At 37.2% G+C, this 17,294-nt stretch overlaps 1 protein-coding gene across 4 annotated transcripts in view; it reads left to right on the forward strand.

The window, feature by feature from the left end:
- The window catches only part of TULP4 (TUB like protein 4), a 148,215-nt gene that overhangs the window by 84,072 nt on the left and 46,849 nt on the right, over window positions 1-17,294 (forward strand). For 3 of the 4 annotated variants that reach the window (XM_071740646.1, XM_071740643.1, XM_071740644.1), the window contains exons 3-4: window positions 9,810-9,938; window positions 10,243-10,404. The exons of the other annotated variant lie outside the window; for it this stretch is intronic. In XM_071740646.1, the coding sequence (XP_071596747.1) occupies window positions 9,810-9,938; window positions 10,243-10,404 (291 nt within the window). The remainder of the gene's footprint in view (window positions 1-9,809; window positions 9,939-10,242; window positions 10,405-17,294) is intronic. 4 annotated transcript variants of the gene reach the window in all.

Below are 17,294 nucleotides of genomic sequence, written 5' to 3' on the forward strand. Positions count from 1 at the left end.
TGTTTTTACTCTGCAAATACCAGCAGACTAAGGTTTCAAAGTAGCAAGAGCACACCCAGAGCAAAACCTAATGGAAGTACCGATTGCTCTCGGATCTGCATGCAGTCATGAAAATAGCTGGCAAACCATATAGACAGCTATCACCTATACCCCCAGTCTATAGAGTGTAATTTAATCATAGCTGTATGAAGATATAGGTAATGCCCCCTCACCCACATGCACAGGACAAGACTAAATCTTTTTATCATATGCCTGTCACACTGAAATTATATGTATTTATTCATATATGTGTGCAGCACTTAAGCACTCAAGTGAGCTTTAAAGCAATACTGTTCTATAAAAAAACCTGAGATAATAAAAATTGCTGTTGTATTTATTAATAAATATTAAATTAAATTACATTATTTATTAAATTATTTTTTCTTAAATTTCAGTCAGTGAACAAGAAAACAATCTTTTTAATAATAGAACCACTGAATTGTAGTAACTGTGTAGTCAGTTAACACAAAAAAAATCAAGTCCCTGCACTATGTTTCTAATGGTATATGAAAATTAGTATGAGGTTTTTCCAAAGGTTTCCTTCATTCCACCTTTTCTTTTAGAAGACTGTTCAGTGATTTCTTTCATTACCAGAAGCTTTACTTGATATTTAACTTAAAATACAATTTTCTGAATATCATATTATTACAGTAATGTTCAGTGTCTTATTCTTGTTGTTTTCAAGTAATTTCTATATTTCCAGCCTCTTGTCATGACTCCACTTTGCCCATTCGCATTTTTTATTTTCCTTTTATATCTGAAGACTTCAGTTACTTCTATTCCATTTTAAACTCTCTTAAGAATGTTAAGCGTCATTATTATAAAATTTATAAAGTATCATGAAGAAAGAACTGATATGTTGTGTCTCTGTATCCAATATTTTCTGTATTTTTAGCCATGAAAAAGTCAGTAAGAATTTTAGACTGTCTTAAACTGTCTTTTTGAGGTGTTCTGATCGTTTTTTTCACCCCTCTCCTTGGATTTTCTAACAATGATGTGCATGGTCTCTTGAATTCATAATGGTGATGATGCATAGGTGGACATCAGAGGGTGTTATTGTTACAGCTTGATGCCATTTAAAGTAAATGGAAATGTGAAGGTTCTAAAACAGTCCTGATTTATACCATCTGTAATATAATTTTGTCAGTCCTTTAAGAAATGAGCATTAGGCTCATTTACTTTTAATGTAGGCCAAATACCAGAGCGTTTTGAGTCTGGTCAGGGAAAATATTTTACCGTAGATGCTCCAACCTAAGGAACTGCTGGCTCGGTACAGTTACTGCATGTGTCTTATTTTTAACAGCAATGAGCCTTTCCTAATTGTGCTCATCAGTGATTTGTTAGGGGAAATTATTTTGTTCGGGGTATTTTGATCTTAAGGCAAAAACAGCGTTCAGCTTTAGTTAGAATAGCTTTTTCTCCTTTTTTATTATGGTGTGTTTATCTGTATGGAAGCTAGAAGAAAATGAAATCTTTCTTCTTAGAAGGAAGGTCGTGGAATGGCTATTTTATCCTTTGTTCATCCTTACCAACATTCAGTTTTGCTTTACTTTTAGTCATTGTGGGCTTGCCTCTGCACTTCTAGGGAGTACACAACAGAAGTATCTTGCAGGAAGCTTAAGGATAGGAAGAACATTGATAGGAGATGGACAGTTGTGTACGTTCTATAAAGGAGTTTCCCTTGCTGAAGTGAGCATGACATAACTCTAAAAAAGATTTTTCTGTGAAAACTTATCTTTTCTATGAAAGAGCTTTTGGGACTTGAGCATCTTTATGAAGGGAAGGGAGTCAAAAGCGCACTATACTCCTTTTTGCTTTCACTTGATTGCCTGTGTGATGGGAAACGAGCAGAACCTCCACCCATTTCCCCTCCAAGAACACTTTGTGCAGATACGTTGTTCATATCGGTGGTAGACTTCAGGCCTTTGCTGTTTTATGCCATAATTATTTTCCTTTAGGTTATACCCAACTATTTTCTGTCATAACCCTTGAACAAATAGATAAGAAACTTATTCAAATGAGAACTGGTAGCCAGATACCAAAATCTCATCATCCATGTTAGGTTCATTGAAGACATGAGTAAAATCATGATTCTAAAGTGAAAAGAGTAATTCCTTTGTGACTGACCCTATGAGCCACTTAATACATAGGAGTGTAATGCTTCTTCTTTGGTATCTCTGAGGGGTATTTGGGATACTTTCCTCTAAGGTAGGTGATCAGATTTTGTGTTCTGTTCACATTTTGTGTTCTGTGAACATATAAAATGGTTATGTGTCAAATTATTGGGTTCAACAGGCTTCAGGGGTGTATTTCTTAAAATGAAGTGTATGACTTAAGGAACATAAGGAGATTTGTAAAGCTTTAGAGCCTTTTGGAGTTGTTGTCTTGGCAGTTTACTATCAAGGCTCCTAAATGTATTCAGTGAGATGTTGACAGTCTAGGTATTTTTAAGACAACATCTTACTCACACTAAGTATTTCCCCTCTTCAAAGTAGCTATCAAAATGAGTTTTTCTTGCCATAATGATATCCTACAGCTTTTAAAGGTCATAATGCCTTCCATTGGGGATTGAATGCCAACTATATAATACCTTTCAAAAATAGGTTTATGTGGTGGGTTGGATGCCAATCCCAAATTACCTTTTATAAATAGGTGCGTGTGACATTTTGTCTGTGAAGCAAATAGGCAAAGCTTTCTGAGGAGGATCAGCACTCTTCCTGGGGGGTGAACAACCACACTATTACTTGCAGAGGGCACCAGCCACTAACACAAAGAACAAGTGAGGGCAAGGTGAATGGTTACTTCTCCTATGCCCACTCAGAAGGATGTTGCTGGTAAACTGCACTGCTCCTATATGGCCTTTTTCTGCAGATGATCTGAGTCTTTGTCAGCCTAGTGCATGCTCTGAGCATTATGGAAACAAGGGAGGAAGGGGAAGAAAATTAGAACAAGTGTGTTGAACAAAATGGTAGAGAGCTTCTAATGTATTCCTGCATTATACTTACCTTCAGGCTCTTACCCAAGGTATTTCATTTAGAGATGTAGTTGCTTTGTAAGATTTTGCAAGTAAGTTTTTCATGTGAAAGCCACAGAATGATTTGAAGTTTGTGGTCAGAAAAAGGTGTGCAGGGTTGGATCTGGACCCTTCAAGTTTGGTAAGGTCATCACCTTATTGCTGGTCTGGGCTTACCTCTGGTTTCAGTTAGTGTGAGGTTATGTCCCCAGCTGACACAGATACCTGCTTAGCTTATTGATAATGCTATACCATCAAATTAGTTTTCCAGTAAAAAAAACAAAAGCTCTTCAGATTTGGTTTTGTATGGATTTTTATTTTTTTGTATTTTTAAAACCCTATAGTTAATAGCTTTTATATAATCTCTCACAAGAATGCTGTTACGTTTATATAAGTATTATGTATAGAAATTGAAAGCTCCTTTTCAAAGAGAAGAAAAAACAAGATGACAGCTGCTGGCAGAGTAATACAGTTTTTTCAAGGGAAAGATAGGATCCTGGGATAAAGCAGCAGACCACAGTTGTACAAGTGGCAGTGGGAAGGGCTCCCTGCAGCTGTAGCCAAACCCCACGGGGGCTGTGAGCTGCCACTGAGCTGCTGGCACAGATTGCCAGTGACCACAGCTTCTCCCACAGCAGGGGTAAGGTTCATTAAAGGACATCCATCCCTGAGGTATCTGGAGACTACTTCAGTTCTTCCAGGAAAGGACTTCATTTTCTTAGCATTTAGACTAAAGAAACATGAAGAATTTGGATGTTGTGTTTTGTCTCCAATGATTTGTTAACAATTCCTTTACTCATTGCATAATGTGCAGCCCCTGTTGTGAGTTGGCACATTTTCTACAAATTTGCTGTTCTTTAGCTGCAGCACAATGTTTGTTACTAATAGTAGTATTTTCTTCTTAATAATAATTCCTTGACAGGTATTGTACCTGGAAAACTGGCAGCTCTGTATGCAAACGAATCACTTCTACCCCAGTGTGATTTCTGGAAACAAAAAAGTCAAAGTTCTGTGGATGTGGAAGAGACAGGAACTGTATAATTAGAGAATATATAAGACAATATAAGACAAGTAGGAAGATGGGTGTGCCACCCCATGAGAGGCAGACTAGCTGTCTACCATGTGGGCTGATCTTTGAGTCTAGTGTTACTAGTAGAAAGAACAGTTATGTGATGCTGTTTGTGTGATTGAGTTAGTTTGAATGTAGAGAATTATCGTGGCATTATTGTCATGGCAAGAAATGAAGGTCGTTAATCAATGCAAAAGTAAGAATAATTGCAAGCAGTCTATTTGCAGCATATGAATTAGGAGAGAGAAACATGATTATCGTTTATTTTGAAAATACTAATATATTTTATGTTTCATTTAATCAAACATATGCAGATCCAAGCATTGGTTATCGGCAAAGTATGATGAGAAGCAGCAGGTTTTTAACTGCAATGATACTCCTTATTCTGGGCACCTGTTGTCACTGTTAAATTGTAATTTTGTTATAAAAATCCACTTTAGTTAACTAAATTCCAGTCAACAAATGTACAAAATTTGCACTTTCCTCAATAATTTAATAAGGATATGTGTTCATGCAGGCACCCATGTTATATGTATGCAATGTATATAGATATATTATATGTGTATATCTACTCACGGTACATACTTCTTTTTTATTTGACAGATACACATCTGTTCATCTTTGTTGCCATTACTGAAGTAAAATCTGAGCCCATGTGTTGCATGCACTATATGCACTGCAGGCACATATTTCTGTGTACTTTTAAGCATTATTAGGGGATTGCATGATAGGATTGGTTGATACAGCAAATAGGTGATGCTCAGTGATCCTAGGTAGATTTTCAAGTTCTATTTTTCCAGTGTTTTGTTTCAACCCTTAAGTTCCTTTAAAAACTTGGGTACTTTCCTAAAAGCACAGGTTTTGAAGAAGCCTTCAGATCCACTACCGTAGATAATACTCTGATCACCTTCATCAGTTTTTCTCTTTCTGTCCTAGGGACACTTAGGTCTTTCACTGTCACTGCTTGGAAGGTGAGATTCAGATCAGCACATTGAATAGCATTAGAAATAGTATTAGTCATTAGGGAGAAAAAGAAGGCCAGCAATTCCATAGAATATTTAGTACTGTAAATACTCAATGGAATTATAATGCATCACATTCTGTGCACCCTGCAAAGATGCCTGGTTCGCTTGGCTCTCCAGGTGTAGCAAGTTGTGCTGTAATAAAATATTTGCCATCAAATATTCTCTAATATTCTCTAATCTCTCGTTTCCATACTCCATCTACAAGCAGATCTCCATAGAGTATGTGAAAATTAATGCTGGAGAGGACTTCTATCTTTAAATCATATGCCTTCTTCCCAGTAAAATGAATGGAGGATCAAAGATTGTAAAAAATTACTATGACTCCCTACAGCATATCAGTAATAAAATCTAACTCTAACTATCCTAATTACTTTTTCTAGATGTTTGTGTGTATCTGTCTATTTCTTCTAGGTGTTTGTACCTTGCTTCTATAGCAATTTTGTACTATATATCTTAGGAACTACAGAGGTAAGATTTCAGTAATGAAACCTGATGCCATGAAGATTGATTGGTATCATATTTTCAGTCATCTCTTTCAAAAACTGTAATGAGATTAGGAATAACAAAGGCTCTTAGAATGTTTTGGATTTTAGCAGTCTTGTACTGTGTTCATGCACAGTAGTTTTTTCAGAGTAGAAAATGTGAAAAAAATAATAAAAGTGCCAGTAGCACATAATGAATTTAAATCCTCAAATCTGGCTTCTGTTGGGAAGAGGTCACATTTATTATTAATCACATATTTGCTACTCCAGAAATTGCAGTTGCATAAAAGTCTAAGGTTTTAATAAGCAATAACATTGTTAGCTGCATGATGGTCTTTCTGTGGCAGTGTCTTTCTAAGAAACTTGATGATCCTCCAGGTCAGAGACAGATTTGAATTGTTTTCTTATTTGCAGTAGTGAACCTAAAAGCATTAGAGTGAATAAAAATGGAAACCTTAAAGCATAATTAAGTGTTCTTAAAAAAAAAATGGTAAGTTATTATCTGTTGGTTTTTTCAGTTAGAATGATACAGATGTTTCCTTTGCTATAAAAAAGGCCTTTTCTAAGTGGAGCATCTGTGCAGATAAGAAGTACAGGGAAGTAGCTCAAGTTCATTAGTGTAATTTATGTTTGCGCAGTATTTTAATTGAGAAATGTTATCAGTTATTTTATTCTTCATTACTCCATAGTACTGGAAGTGAATGTAAGGATTCATGTCCCAAGTATAAGTTCACAATATTATCTCTTTTAATTTTCTACAAAAACAAGTGTTATAATATTGAGGAGAACAATCCTCACATATCCTAAATTACAATGAAAATAATTTTTCAGTTTTTAATTTTTTGCTTATTATGCTGTGTTTGCAGCATTATAGTATGCAGTCAGTTCCTGGGAAGAGTTTCTACCACTTTAAGTTTAATTAAATTTTAATTCCTAAAAATCAAATTGACAATTAAAGCAGAGTTATTGAAGATGCTTTGAAGAATGTTCCACTTCTGGAATAAATTTTTCACCACTACACATTGTATAAAAAGGAACTCAAAGAAAATGTAAGACCCTAATTCAAAAGCTTCATGGAAGGCATCCCGTTTGGGAGTGATGCATAGGTCTTTATTTAGTATATTAGGTCAGGAATCCCTTGAAGTTTTATTCATGGGAGATCATTTCTGATATGAAATAGCAGTTTAGAAGCTGTATAATGTCTGTGATACAATTTTTTTCTAGAGTAGAACAGCAACAGATAGATATTTTTATAGTATCTTAAAAAAAACCCAACCAACAACCAAACCAACAAAAATCACTAGAAAAAATACAAAAGCTGTATGGACCATAAATGGTACGAAGTCAACTTTCTTTGTCACACCAATATTTTTGCTCTTTCAGTACAAGATAAAACAGCTTAGTCCTTCAATACCTGTATGAAGATGCTCAGTAGGAAGCAGAGAACCATAAAGAGAGAAGTAAAAATGAGTCTCATGTGAGTTGAAGCTGTTAGTGAAAGTAATGATATCTTTGCCTTTATGGTTTAGCAATAAAATTCCTCTTTGCAGAGTGGTAATTCAAGCTTATGCGTTATTTTAGTGCATTATCAGTGAGACATGTTTTCATGTGCTTTACATTTTAGCCAATATAAAAGCCAAAAGTTGTCTTAATACTTCTTCCTCTCTTTATCTCTGCTTCAGTATGTTAAGTGTCCAAAATGTAATTGGAAATACTCAGCTGAGCTGTGAACTTCGCACCTGTAGTCAGATGCTAAATGTAAATGATGGAAGCATCTTTAAAATGACCTCATAAAATGATAATGTTTGCTCTGTGTTTAAAGAAGTTGAATTTCCAAATTACAGATTTGCTTCCTTATGAGGTTGTTACCAAGGTATAAAATTCTTGTCTCACTTCCATTTGTGACTATAAAGCAGTAAGTTCATTTTGGAAATTACTAATTTGTATCCAGTTGGGATAGAGAGAGTCTTGAGATAGTCTTGTTATACTGAATTGTACCCTTGGTTGTTTCATCAAATCTAAAGGAAAGACAGGTTTTGATAAGATTCCTATTTAAAGCAGAAAAGAGACAAATCCCATCAAGGTAACTGTTGTCACTTTGACCATTAAGTCAACTGATCTAATCTATAAAATCATGCTCATCTCAAATCATTGCCAGACAGAACAAGGCAATTTTAAGACAGTTAGTAGCACCTTTGAGGATGTTAGCTAAAACACATCTTATTTGACCAGTTAATTTTATCTTTCATTTCTAAATTTTCTCTAGCAATTTTCCTGTGTGATCTTTGACATGTCCAACATGGGCAGTGTCTAATGCATTGACGGTCTGGTTTTCAGTGATGTTAAGTACCTTCCACTCCATTGATAATCATCACTAGTCTGTAAAGATTAAGATTTTTCAGTGTTACCCTTGGGGTTTTCTTCACTTCTTCATACTGTTAGGCATTACAGGCAAGGATGGTTGCATAATTGTTGTTGTGTTTTGCCTTTGGGGTGGATGAAATGATGGAAATGATGGCTTTTGTGCATGGGATTTACACCAAATAGAAAACAAAATTTTGACAAACCTGTGCTATTCTTGTTTAGATGGGAGGGACAGAACAAAACCTCCACCAATATAAAGCTGCTTGATCAACAACAATAACAAAAAAAAGGTCTACTTGTGATACAATCCATCCAGTGACATGGTGTAATCCACCCAACTGGAGACAGGACTCGAGACTTGGCATACAGCTGTAAGGTTGTAATCAAGCATAACGGAGTATTTTTCAAAAAGTTCTTAATAGAATTCTTTTTAGCTGCTTAACAGCAGAGGTGGCTTCTCATACTCTCTTCTCCCCATGATTTTCACGTATGCATGAAGAAACAGTTTCCTTTTAGCTGTTTCAGGGGTTGATGCTTTGGAGTGGTGAGCTCCATTATTGTACACATTCTGAAGTTCTGACCCTTTGCACTCTGAATCAGTGTAGCATTTGTTAAATAACTGTAAGATCATCTTTTATCAGCTATAAAGTTTAGATTTTGGGTGTGCATATTTATATCCCAACTCTGAAAATGACTGCTGATTTCATTGTAAGGGTGGTGGGTCTGTGTACTCAGAGCTCATATGAGGACTGGCGCCTTTAGGAGCCATCAGTCCATCTCTGTAAGCAGCAAAATATATCTTAGGAAAAGATGATCTTTTTCCCTGCCTAAATGATTAATTACCTATTCAGATTTATGGAGAAGCATCATTAGAACCGTATTCTCATTTAGTTAAAATAGCATCCCACTGATAGGCTATTTAGCACTTGTTTTTTTTGTGTATGCCGTGTCTCTGTAAAGTAACCAAGGGGAATCTCCTTCTTTATGAATGTAATCATCCCATAGATATCTGCATGTTTTGAAACGAAACTAATTGGGAAAAAAGCTTTTAAGAAAAGTTACTAACAGAAAGTAAATGATTTTACAGCTAATTTCTTCTTCAGGCACTAGGATGACATGCCTGTGTTATGTGAGGTCGTAAAAGAGATGGTATTTGTTAAATTGATATTAATTAGAAATGAGAGAACATTTGGTAGTTTTAGCCATGATTATATTCTCCAGAAAAGCCCAGATAGCTCTAATGCGAAGAGAAGAGCCAGAAAAGTTGCTTGCTATGGAGTGCAGGAGGAATACAAAGCAATTTCAATGAAATACCTAGATTGTAATAATTTGGGACTCAATTTTTTTTCATGTCATTATTGATACGAGTATTCCAACTCAATCTTACAGCAGTGCACACAACATCATTTGAAGTCAGCAAGAGATGATGATTTGTGGTAGAGTCTGGCAGTCTGTGAGGTTACGATGGGGGAAATAATTTGAAGGTGTTTTGGATGGTCTGTATGGGGCCCCCTGTTTGCTGCTTCTATAATGAGCTCCTGTGTTCCAGTGTATAGTATGATTTTATTGGAAGTATGTATTGCCTTACAAAAAGCCTGGTGGTGAGAGACTGTGCATTTCCTGACAGCCGTGACAAAACCTCTCCAGCTGTTCTTGAGAGGCGCCTAATGCTGTGCTGAAAATTACTGTTTTGTACATCTTTAGGATTTCAATATGGTAATGTTTATTTTGCAGTATTGTTTAACTGATTCTTGTTAAATAGTTGTTAGCACAACACACAGTTTTGGTAATGGTGGTTTTGTTTGTAATCTTTTAAGGTTGTGCTGGTGAGATGGAACGAACCATTCCAGAAATTAGCAACATGCGATGCAGATGGAGGAATATTTGTTTGGATACAATATGAAGGCAGATGGTCTGTGGAGCTTGTGAACGATCGGGGGGCACAGGTTGGTATGCTTGATTTCTCTGCAGCTCTCTGAAAGTGATCAGGTACTGAGAGGCAAAACAAAGAGGACAGTGAATTGTTCTTCATGCCTTTTGAAAAGCACAGGAGAAAATGCATGTTCCTTTTAGTAAAGAAATGTTTCAAGAATTCTCTCAAAGACACTTTGCAAGGGCAGTTACTTTATCCAATAACTCCAACTAGGCTAACATTTGCTCTCTGGTTCTGTGCGGTGATACCTTTTATTAAAACAGCTCCAGGTTCTGACGTGTTCCATACATCTGTTTTCTTGTCTTTAATATGTTAAGGTCAGTGACTTTACGTGGAGCCATGATGGGACTCAAGCACTCATCTCCTATAGAGATGGATTTGTGCTGGTTGGTTCAGTCAGTGGACAAAGACACTGGTCTTCAGAAATAAACTTGGAGAGTCAGATCACCTGTGGCATATGGACTCCAGATGACCAACAGGTAATGAGGCTTTTGGTGGTATTGAGTCATTGCATCAATGTGCTATAGAATACAATTCCTTAAAAAGTTGATATATAAAATGGTTGCTTTCTAAGAACAGTTGCTCTCAAAACTAGTTCTTCCACAGATAATGAAAATGTAATTCATTCTGTCATTCTCATTAGGCAAAAATTATAAGCAACCAAGTTACCTATCATCACTTTTCATCCCAGTTCATACAAAGTCTTGTTCAACATTAGTTATCTGAGCCAGGAATCTGTAATTGTACCCTGATTTGTTGACACAGCTGAATTGACAATGCATTTGAGCGGAGATATGGCCTGGTCTAGAAAATATCTAGTCATTTCTGTATACAGCTGTACAGTCTGCCCTAGCAAAAAAAGCAGTTCAAGTGGCAGGTAGGGTTATGTTTACCTTCACATGAGCAAATGGATCGAGTCGATTCTGACTGTCAGAGAGACCTCTCGGCTTATGCAACCAACGTAATTTAGAAGAAGGCTGTTTTTCCAACCATTGAGTCTGAAACTTGCTGAGCTTTGAAAAAGGCAGTTAGAATTTTATTCTTTACTGTTTTTCTAATAAAACATGTGATATTGGGTTCATTACTATTTATACTAGGGCTTGGCCTAGACCATTGCAGAATCGACAATGGCTTTTTGCCACTGACTGTTGAGCTTACTGGAACAATCTTTCCTTCCACGTGTTTGCTGTCTTCCCAATTAGTATGTGTGTAATACAGTACTGAAAAAAAATGATGGAGGTAGAAGAGTGCAAAGAGAAACTCTATTATGATCACAACTGATTATTTTCCTTCTTATGTTTTACACTGCCATGGAAAGGTACTGGTTCAAGACTTTAGTCAGGTACTAGAGACTTTAATTTAGAATACTATAAGTTCATACAAGATAGGGTTATTTTGGGAATTGCTAGTGGACTATAATACCTTTAATAATATGCATTTCTGCAGCAGCATCTAATAATTTTAGAGTGCTCTGCAAAGAATAATGAAACAATTATTGCAACACTGCTCTTTAAAGCCAGGGAACCTTACTGCCTCTTTCTGAATCTGGGGAAATGTAAGTCTTGACAATAAATAATTTACTCAAGATCAAGAGGAAAAGACAAGCTGCAGAAGTAGGAAGGGTAACTAAGATCTAATAGGTTTCACTCCTATGTTTTAAACATGAGGCTACCCCATTTGTGTGATTGCTCAGTTGTTGCTGCTGTATTTGGAAATATCTTCACCAGAGTGTTTCGTTTGGGGTGATGGAGTGCCTTTAGTTCAATCTAGCCACTATGTTTGTACTTTCTAATCTGTCTGCTACATAAGTGGTTGTTCCAGAAAACACTTGTTCAGTGTCCAGATAAGTTCATTCAAACATAATGGCCAGTTCCAGCTGGGTGAAGAATCATTTGCTTGAGTTATGAAACTGTTGCTGACAAACTCACTGGCATATAGACCAAAACCAGTCTTGACCTTGATGTTGCTCTGCACAGTTCTCCTAACTAGGGGGTTTGTGTGCTAAGTGATAATGCATCTTTGTACAGTTCTCTGAGGTTGGTGGAAAGAAGTGATCTTCTAGGTGTATTTGTCTCTGGAGGCACAAGAAACTGTGATTCACTGAGGTTTATGGTGAGAGACTAGGTTAAGTTCAAACTAAAAATAGAAAATTATGGGGGAAGGACATTACAAATATTACACACAACGGAGCACACTGAGAAATTGATGCCCTTACTAGCTTATCTCCTTATCTAATTTTAGTTCTGATGTGAATCTGTGCAAGTGAGAACAGAGTAGTATTCTAGTCAGGAGTAGCTTCAGCATCTTCCCCATTGCCTAGTGTAGTCTACTCATCAATACAGCAAGTGAAAGAGAAATGTTAAAATTCAAATTAATATTTTTGTACTGTTTGCCAACCCTAAGGCATCATAAAGATTGCTAGTGAAAGTATTCCTGGAAATTGTTATACTCTATGGTACCATGACCTTTAACACAATTAACTTGGAAAATTAAATTTCCAAGAAGAATGTATTACATTTCAGTTCAGTATCAGTTATATATTATATATATTCTGTTCAGTATCAGTTTTCCATTGTTCAGATAAAAATTTGCTAAGAATAGACTGTTCACCTCACTCTTCAGTTCCCTTAACTTTCTTCCTCATCACTCTGCTGCATGCATACCTATCTCTTTTTCAAGTCTCATTTTCCAATTTTTCTTTTATCTGCCTATTCAACACCAGTGAGCTGTTTCCTTTCTCACTCCTCACCAAGGCTCTGTGGCAGCTTTGCAAGAGGAGAGTAATTTCCTACCACCATCTTTCTGTTGGAGCTCCAGTATTGCCAACCATCTTGTTTGACAGGGGGTGTGTGTGGTCTCTAGGTTTGCATCCTTGCTGTGCTTTGACACAGACTTGAAAGTAAAGCACCTGCAGTAACAGCTGGTGCCACCTGTGCTTCAAACTGCGTAGTTAAGGCTTCATAAAAGCTTTTGGATGCTTAGAGATGGGCTGAGAGCTGGAGAGATGGCCAGAGTGGGGTTGAGCCGTGCTGAAACTGAGCATGGAGTTGTGTCTTTTAACTGATTTGGTACATACTTTCCCCTGAGGAAGTTACTGGTTGATTTTGCTAATCTAGGTGCAACTGTTGTGCAGTTTATCATTGTTCTTTTGGCTCTGTTGGTTTTCATTATTTCTTTAGCTCTCTTTGTCTGTTGAGGCAAACTGAGTCATAAGACAGTTGATACGAACTACCTGACTGCAGCACTTTCACTCTCAGCATCATGTGTTATGAGATGATCATCTCGAGAAGGTCATTGGCAGCTTGTTACTGTGGTTCACAGTTGTGCCTGGTCAGTGAGAGGCCTTTTCATTGTGGTTCTCTGTGTTTATTGTGAAATACTAGCAGTTAATTTTCTCACTTTGTTGTGTGTCTGTAGCCCTGCTCCTGTGGAGAACCTTAGGTATTTCCCTCTCCTGTGCTCTCTAACCAGAGCATGTATCTGACCAAGGCACAGAGCCCCATTATACCAATGGCCTATTGAGGATAATAGGCAAATACACATGAGAGGAAGAATTTACAGCACTGGGTCCTCTGTGTCTTGAGCAGAGTGCCATATTTGGGCTAAATTTGGACCAATGGCATCACTTAGGACTGTGACCTTCCTTTCAATCTTTTGAAATGGTTTTTTGGTGTTTTTTTTCAGGGCTGCAGGGACAATGCAGTAAAGCCTACTTCCTTCAAGTTGTGTGGAATATTTTTCTGGCGAGGAGGCTTACCTAGGATCGTAGAGGGGTGTAAAGTATATTTAAAGTGAAAAATAAATTTGAAATATCAGAGAATGCTGTACCCTGTCTAGAGACCACTCTGTGGTGTTGTACGACACTTGTTTGCAAAGAGGAAGTGTACGTACTGAGTAGATTGAATGACTTCCACGTAAAAAAAATTGGAGTTTTGTCTAGCCAAAGGGTTTATTTGTAATTATAGAAGCAATGTTGATACGAAATGGAGGATCTTTCCTAAGCCTACAAGTCATATAAAATATTTTTCACTGCTTCATCTCCCTTCCTGTGCTCTTGCTCAGTTCCTAGTGACATATTTCTGTCAACATCTGCAGTGCTTGGACCCTCTTCTCCCTTTCCTTCTCCAAGGTTTTACTTCATAAAGAGGCTTATCTCTGTTCATTATGAGAGGCATACTATTAGAACTGGGTGAGAACTGTAGAGGGGTCTGATTATTTTGTTTATAGCAGTATAGTGTAACTCCCTAGACTTCACTGGGGTTGATTCTGTTGCTATTTCTGTGTGTGAGAAGGGAATCAGAAGGAAATCACTCTCCAACAGAGGAAAGCCTTGATGAAAATGAATTAATGTATTTTAATTCCTAGATTTCCCAAGAGGTGTTACTAATCTATATTTGTTTTCTGCATCTCAGCTACTGTAAATTATTGGACTTTATTGACAGCTGTAAGATCCCATTTCTATTTTTTTACCTCATCTTTTCTGTTGCAAGATTTTATTTGTGGAAATTCAGGGACTGGCCAGGATTCTCTTTGACATAACAGATGATGAGTACATGTAAACTTTGCCCATATGTTTTTATCTGTTTGCTTTGAAAAAGGTATACAAGCAGTTAACCAATCTGATTGGTACCCAGTGAGGTGCAACCCTTACTGTTGTGTGTGATCCCATTGCAACATGGTGTGCATTAGTAGTAAGAATGGGTGAATACAGGCTTCAGGTTTCAGCCTGTTCTGTGTCTAATCATACCACAGTCTGCTTTTGGTTGAAGAGAAAATCAGCATAGCATTAGGAACAGATATTATGTGCACTGCAGGGTTTCATGAGACACTGGAAGAAGACCTGTGAGACCAGTAACAGGTGAAACTACCTTGTCTCATAACACAGGCTGTGGGAGGTCTGTATGCTGTTTTCTATTTTTATATATATATATTTTAATCTTTAGTAGTTTGCAGTAGCTCTATAGGAAAGAAGACGGTCTCTATGGTGTTAGTCACTTCTGCTCCTAGCACTTGCCATCCCTACTCCCATGGCAACCACAGATGCTTCAGCCCTTCCTCCCTGACAGACACAAGGCAATGTTAGGCTTCAGCTCCTTTGCCCTGCCTGCATCTCTTCAGGGTGGAGCCCAGGATGCTTCTGCAGGAAGCTTCACATGAAGGAGGGGATGCATGCTGCTTTCTGGGTCCAGCGGTGTAGTCAGGTGGGATCTGTGTGCTAATACAGCACTTGGTATTTTAGGTGCCCCCTGCAGCATCAGTGCCATGCTGTGTGCAGAGGTGGGAGCCAGAACACAATTCTCACCAGGAGGTAGGAGCTAATGAACAAGAAGCACTGTCAGGTGGTTACCAGTGGCACCAGGTCTTTCCATGAGCTTGCCTTTCAGGCTCATTTGTTTAGGTATGGCTTTAGTCCCTGGTAGGAATTCTAACTAATAAATACATTATAGTACAGTCTGCTTTTGGATCATCCAATTTTCATCTCTGGTTTATGATTTGCAGTTGCTACCACCTTTTCTGGGAAATAGTTGTTCTAAATAACTCCTAAGATGAATGTAGGCATAGTAACCTTACCTAGAAATCCTTAAGGAATTCTTAAGTGTTTGAAAATGTTGCATCTGTTTGGGCAGTGATGTCATCCTCTTACCTATGTCTTCTCTTGCTTGTTGCTCTGGAATGAGGAGTTTGTGCTTCTGTTCACCCTACTGTTTTGGTTTTAATTGGGTGGTGCAGTGTGCATCTGACTCAGGCAGTTTTTGCTATTGTAGGAGTCACACTGATCAAGTTTAATTATGCTCAGACATCTAGCTGTGTGAGAAAAAATCTTGAAGACAGGCTTCTGATGAGTTGACAGAATGATGAAAGGGAGCTACAAACAGGCAATTGGGGCAGTATAAGGAAGGCAAATATTTACCTTAATTATTATGAGTGAAGGGAAGTGAGGACAAAATGGAAAAAAATTACAGCCTGTAAAATTTGGAAGTGTAAACAATGATTTTGCTGTTTATTAGAGTGCTTCTTGTCCCTTTAAAGGACCTTCGCAAGTTCATGTAAAGGAACCCTTAAACTGCCAGGTAATATCTATAATTTTGTGTCTTTTCCTCTATCAACTCTGAGCAGAGAGTCCATCAGATGACCTTCGATGTATGTTTACGATGTCTGGAGTCACTCAGGATTTCACTGTAAGATAGTCTTTGAGAAAGAACTCAAAGACTTATTTTCATTGATGGATGAATTCCTCAAATTACTTGGGAAAATGGCTAGGGGCTTTTTATAGCATTGAAAAAGTGTCATTAATTAACTAGACAGTTTATGCAAGCCAACAAGAACTGCAGACAATGGTTAAATCGCATATAAGGATTTTAACATTGCACACTGCATAATTGAGCAGTACTGTTGAAATGCAAAAAGAGGGCAGGGGAAGGAGACTTCAGTTGTCTGTCAAGATAAATCCACTTGTTATATAAAGCAAATAGATAAACAGAACTCGATGTGCCTTAATTATCTTTAATATTTTGGGCTCGTTTTAGAACCATTTCAAACCTTTGTGGAAGACTTGCTATTAAAATTTATGATTTCTGTTTGCTTGTGCTGAGGGTTCTGTGAATGTTTACTATCATAGGTATCCTTTTATAGACAAAATAGATGGGGTTTTTAAATATACTTAAAGTGGTTTGCAGAGACTTTGTATTCTTGTTTCATTTATTTATACATGCTGTAAGCCAGTAACAGTTCGGGTTTTTTCTTTGCTTGGTGACTTGATTTTTATGATGCCACATAACAATGACAGACAGATTTTGTATGAAAAAGTAATGTGAATTTTAAATGCTAGTTAGCCTTTCCCTGGTGTCATTTTATTATGTTGGTTTAAAGCTGCATTATGCAGCTATTTCTGAAATAATGTCTTCCTTTTTTCTTTTCTGTTGTTGTAGGTTTGTTTGTTTGTTTTTCTTGGTATTTATGAACAGCTTTATTAGATTTTTTTTTTTTTTTTTTTTTTTTTTTTTTTTTTCATTGTCTTCTCCTCTTTGCCTTTTTGTCTCAAGTAGGTTTTCATGCATCATTCTGCTATGAATACAGCTTCCAAAAAGGAGTAAGAAAAAGAGTTAAATGGCTTGGTGCATTGTGTGTTTTTTTAGTTGTGCTCTCCTTTTCCCCCTAGCAATGAGCACTACTCTGTAGATTTTGATATTCAGCTGTGGACCTTATAGGCTTTGCCTTGAGTTTTGGGAAGAATGAAGAACAAATACTTTCTCCCTGGAGCCTTTAAGGTTCATCTACAGCTTCAGGAGCTGTGGCATCTCTCTGTGGGTTTATTCCAGGCAAGGTTTTTCCTGCTGTATACCCTAGTCGATGCTGCACAGCTATTGAG

The sequence above is a fragment of the Heliangelus exortis genome, chromosome 3 (assembly GCF_036169615.1).
Source record: "Heliangelus exortis chromosome 3, bHelExo1.hap1, whole genome shotgun sequence".
NCBI classification, from domain to species: Eukaryota; Metazoa; Chordata; class Aves; order Apodiformes; family Trochilidae; genus Heliangelus; species Heliangelus exortis.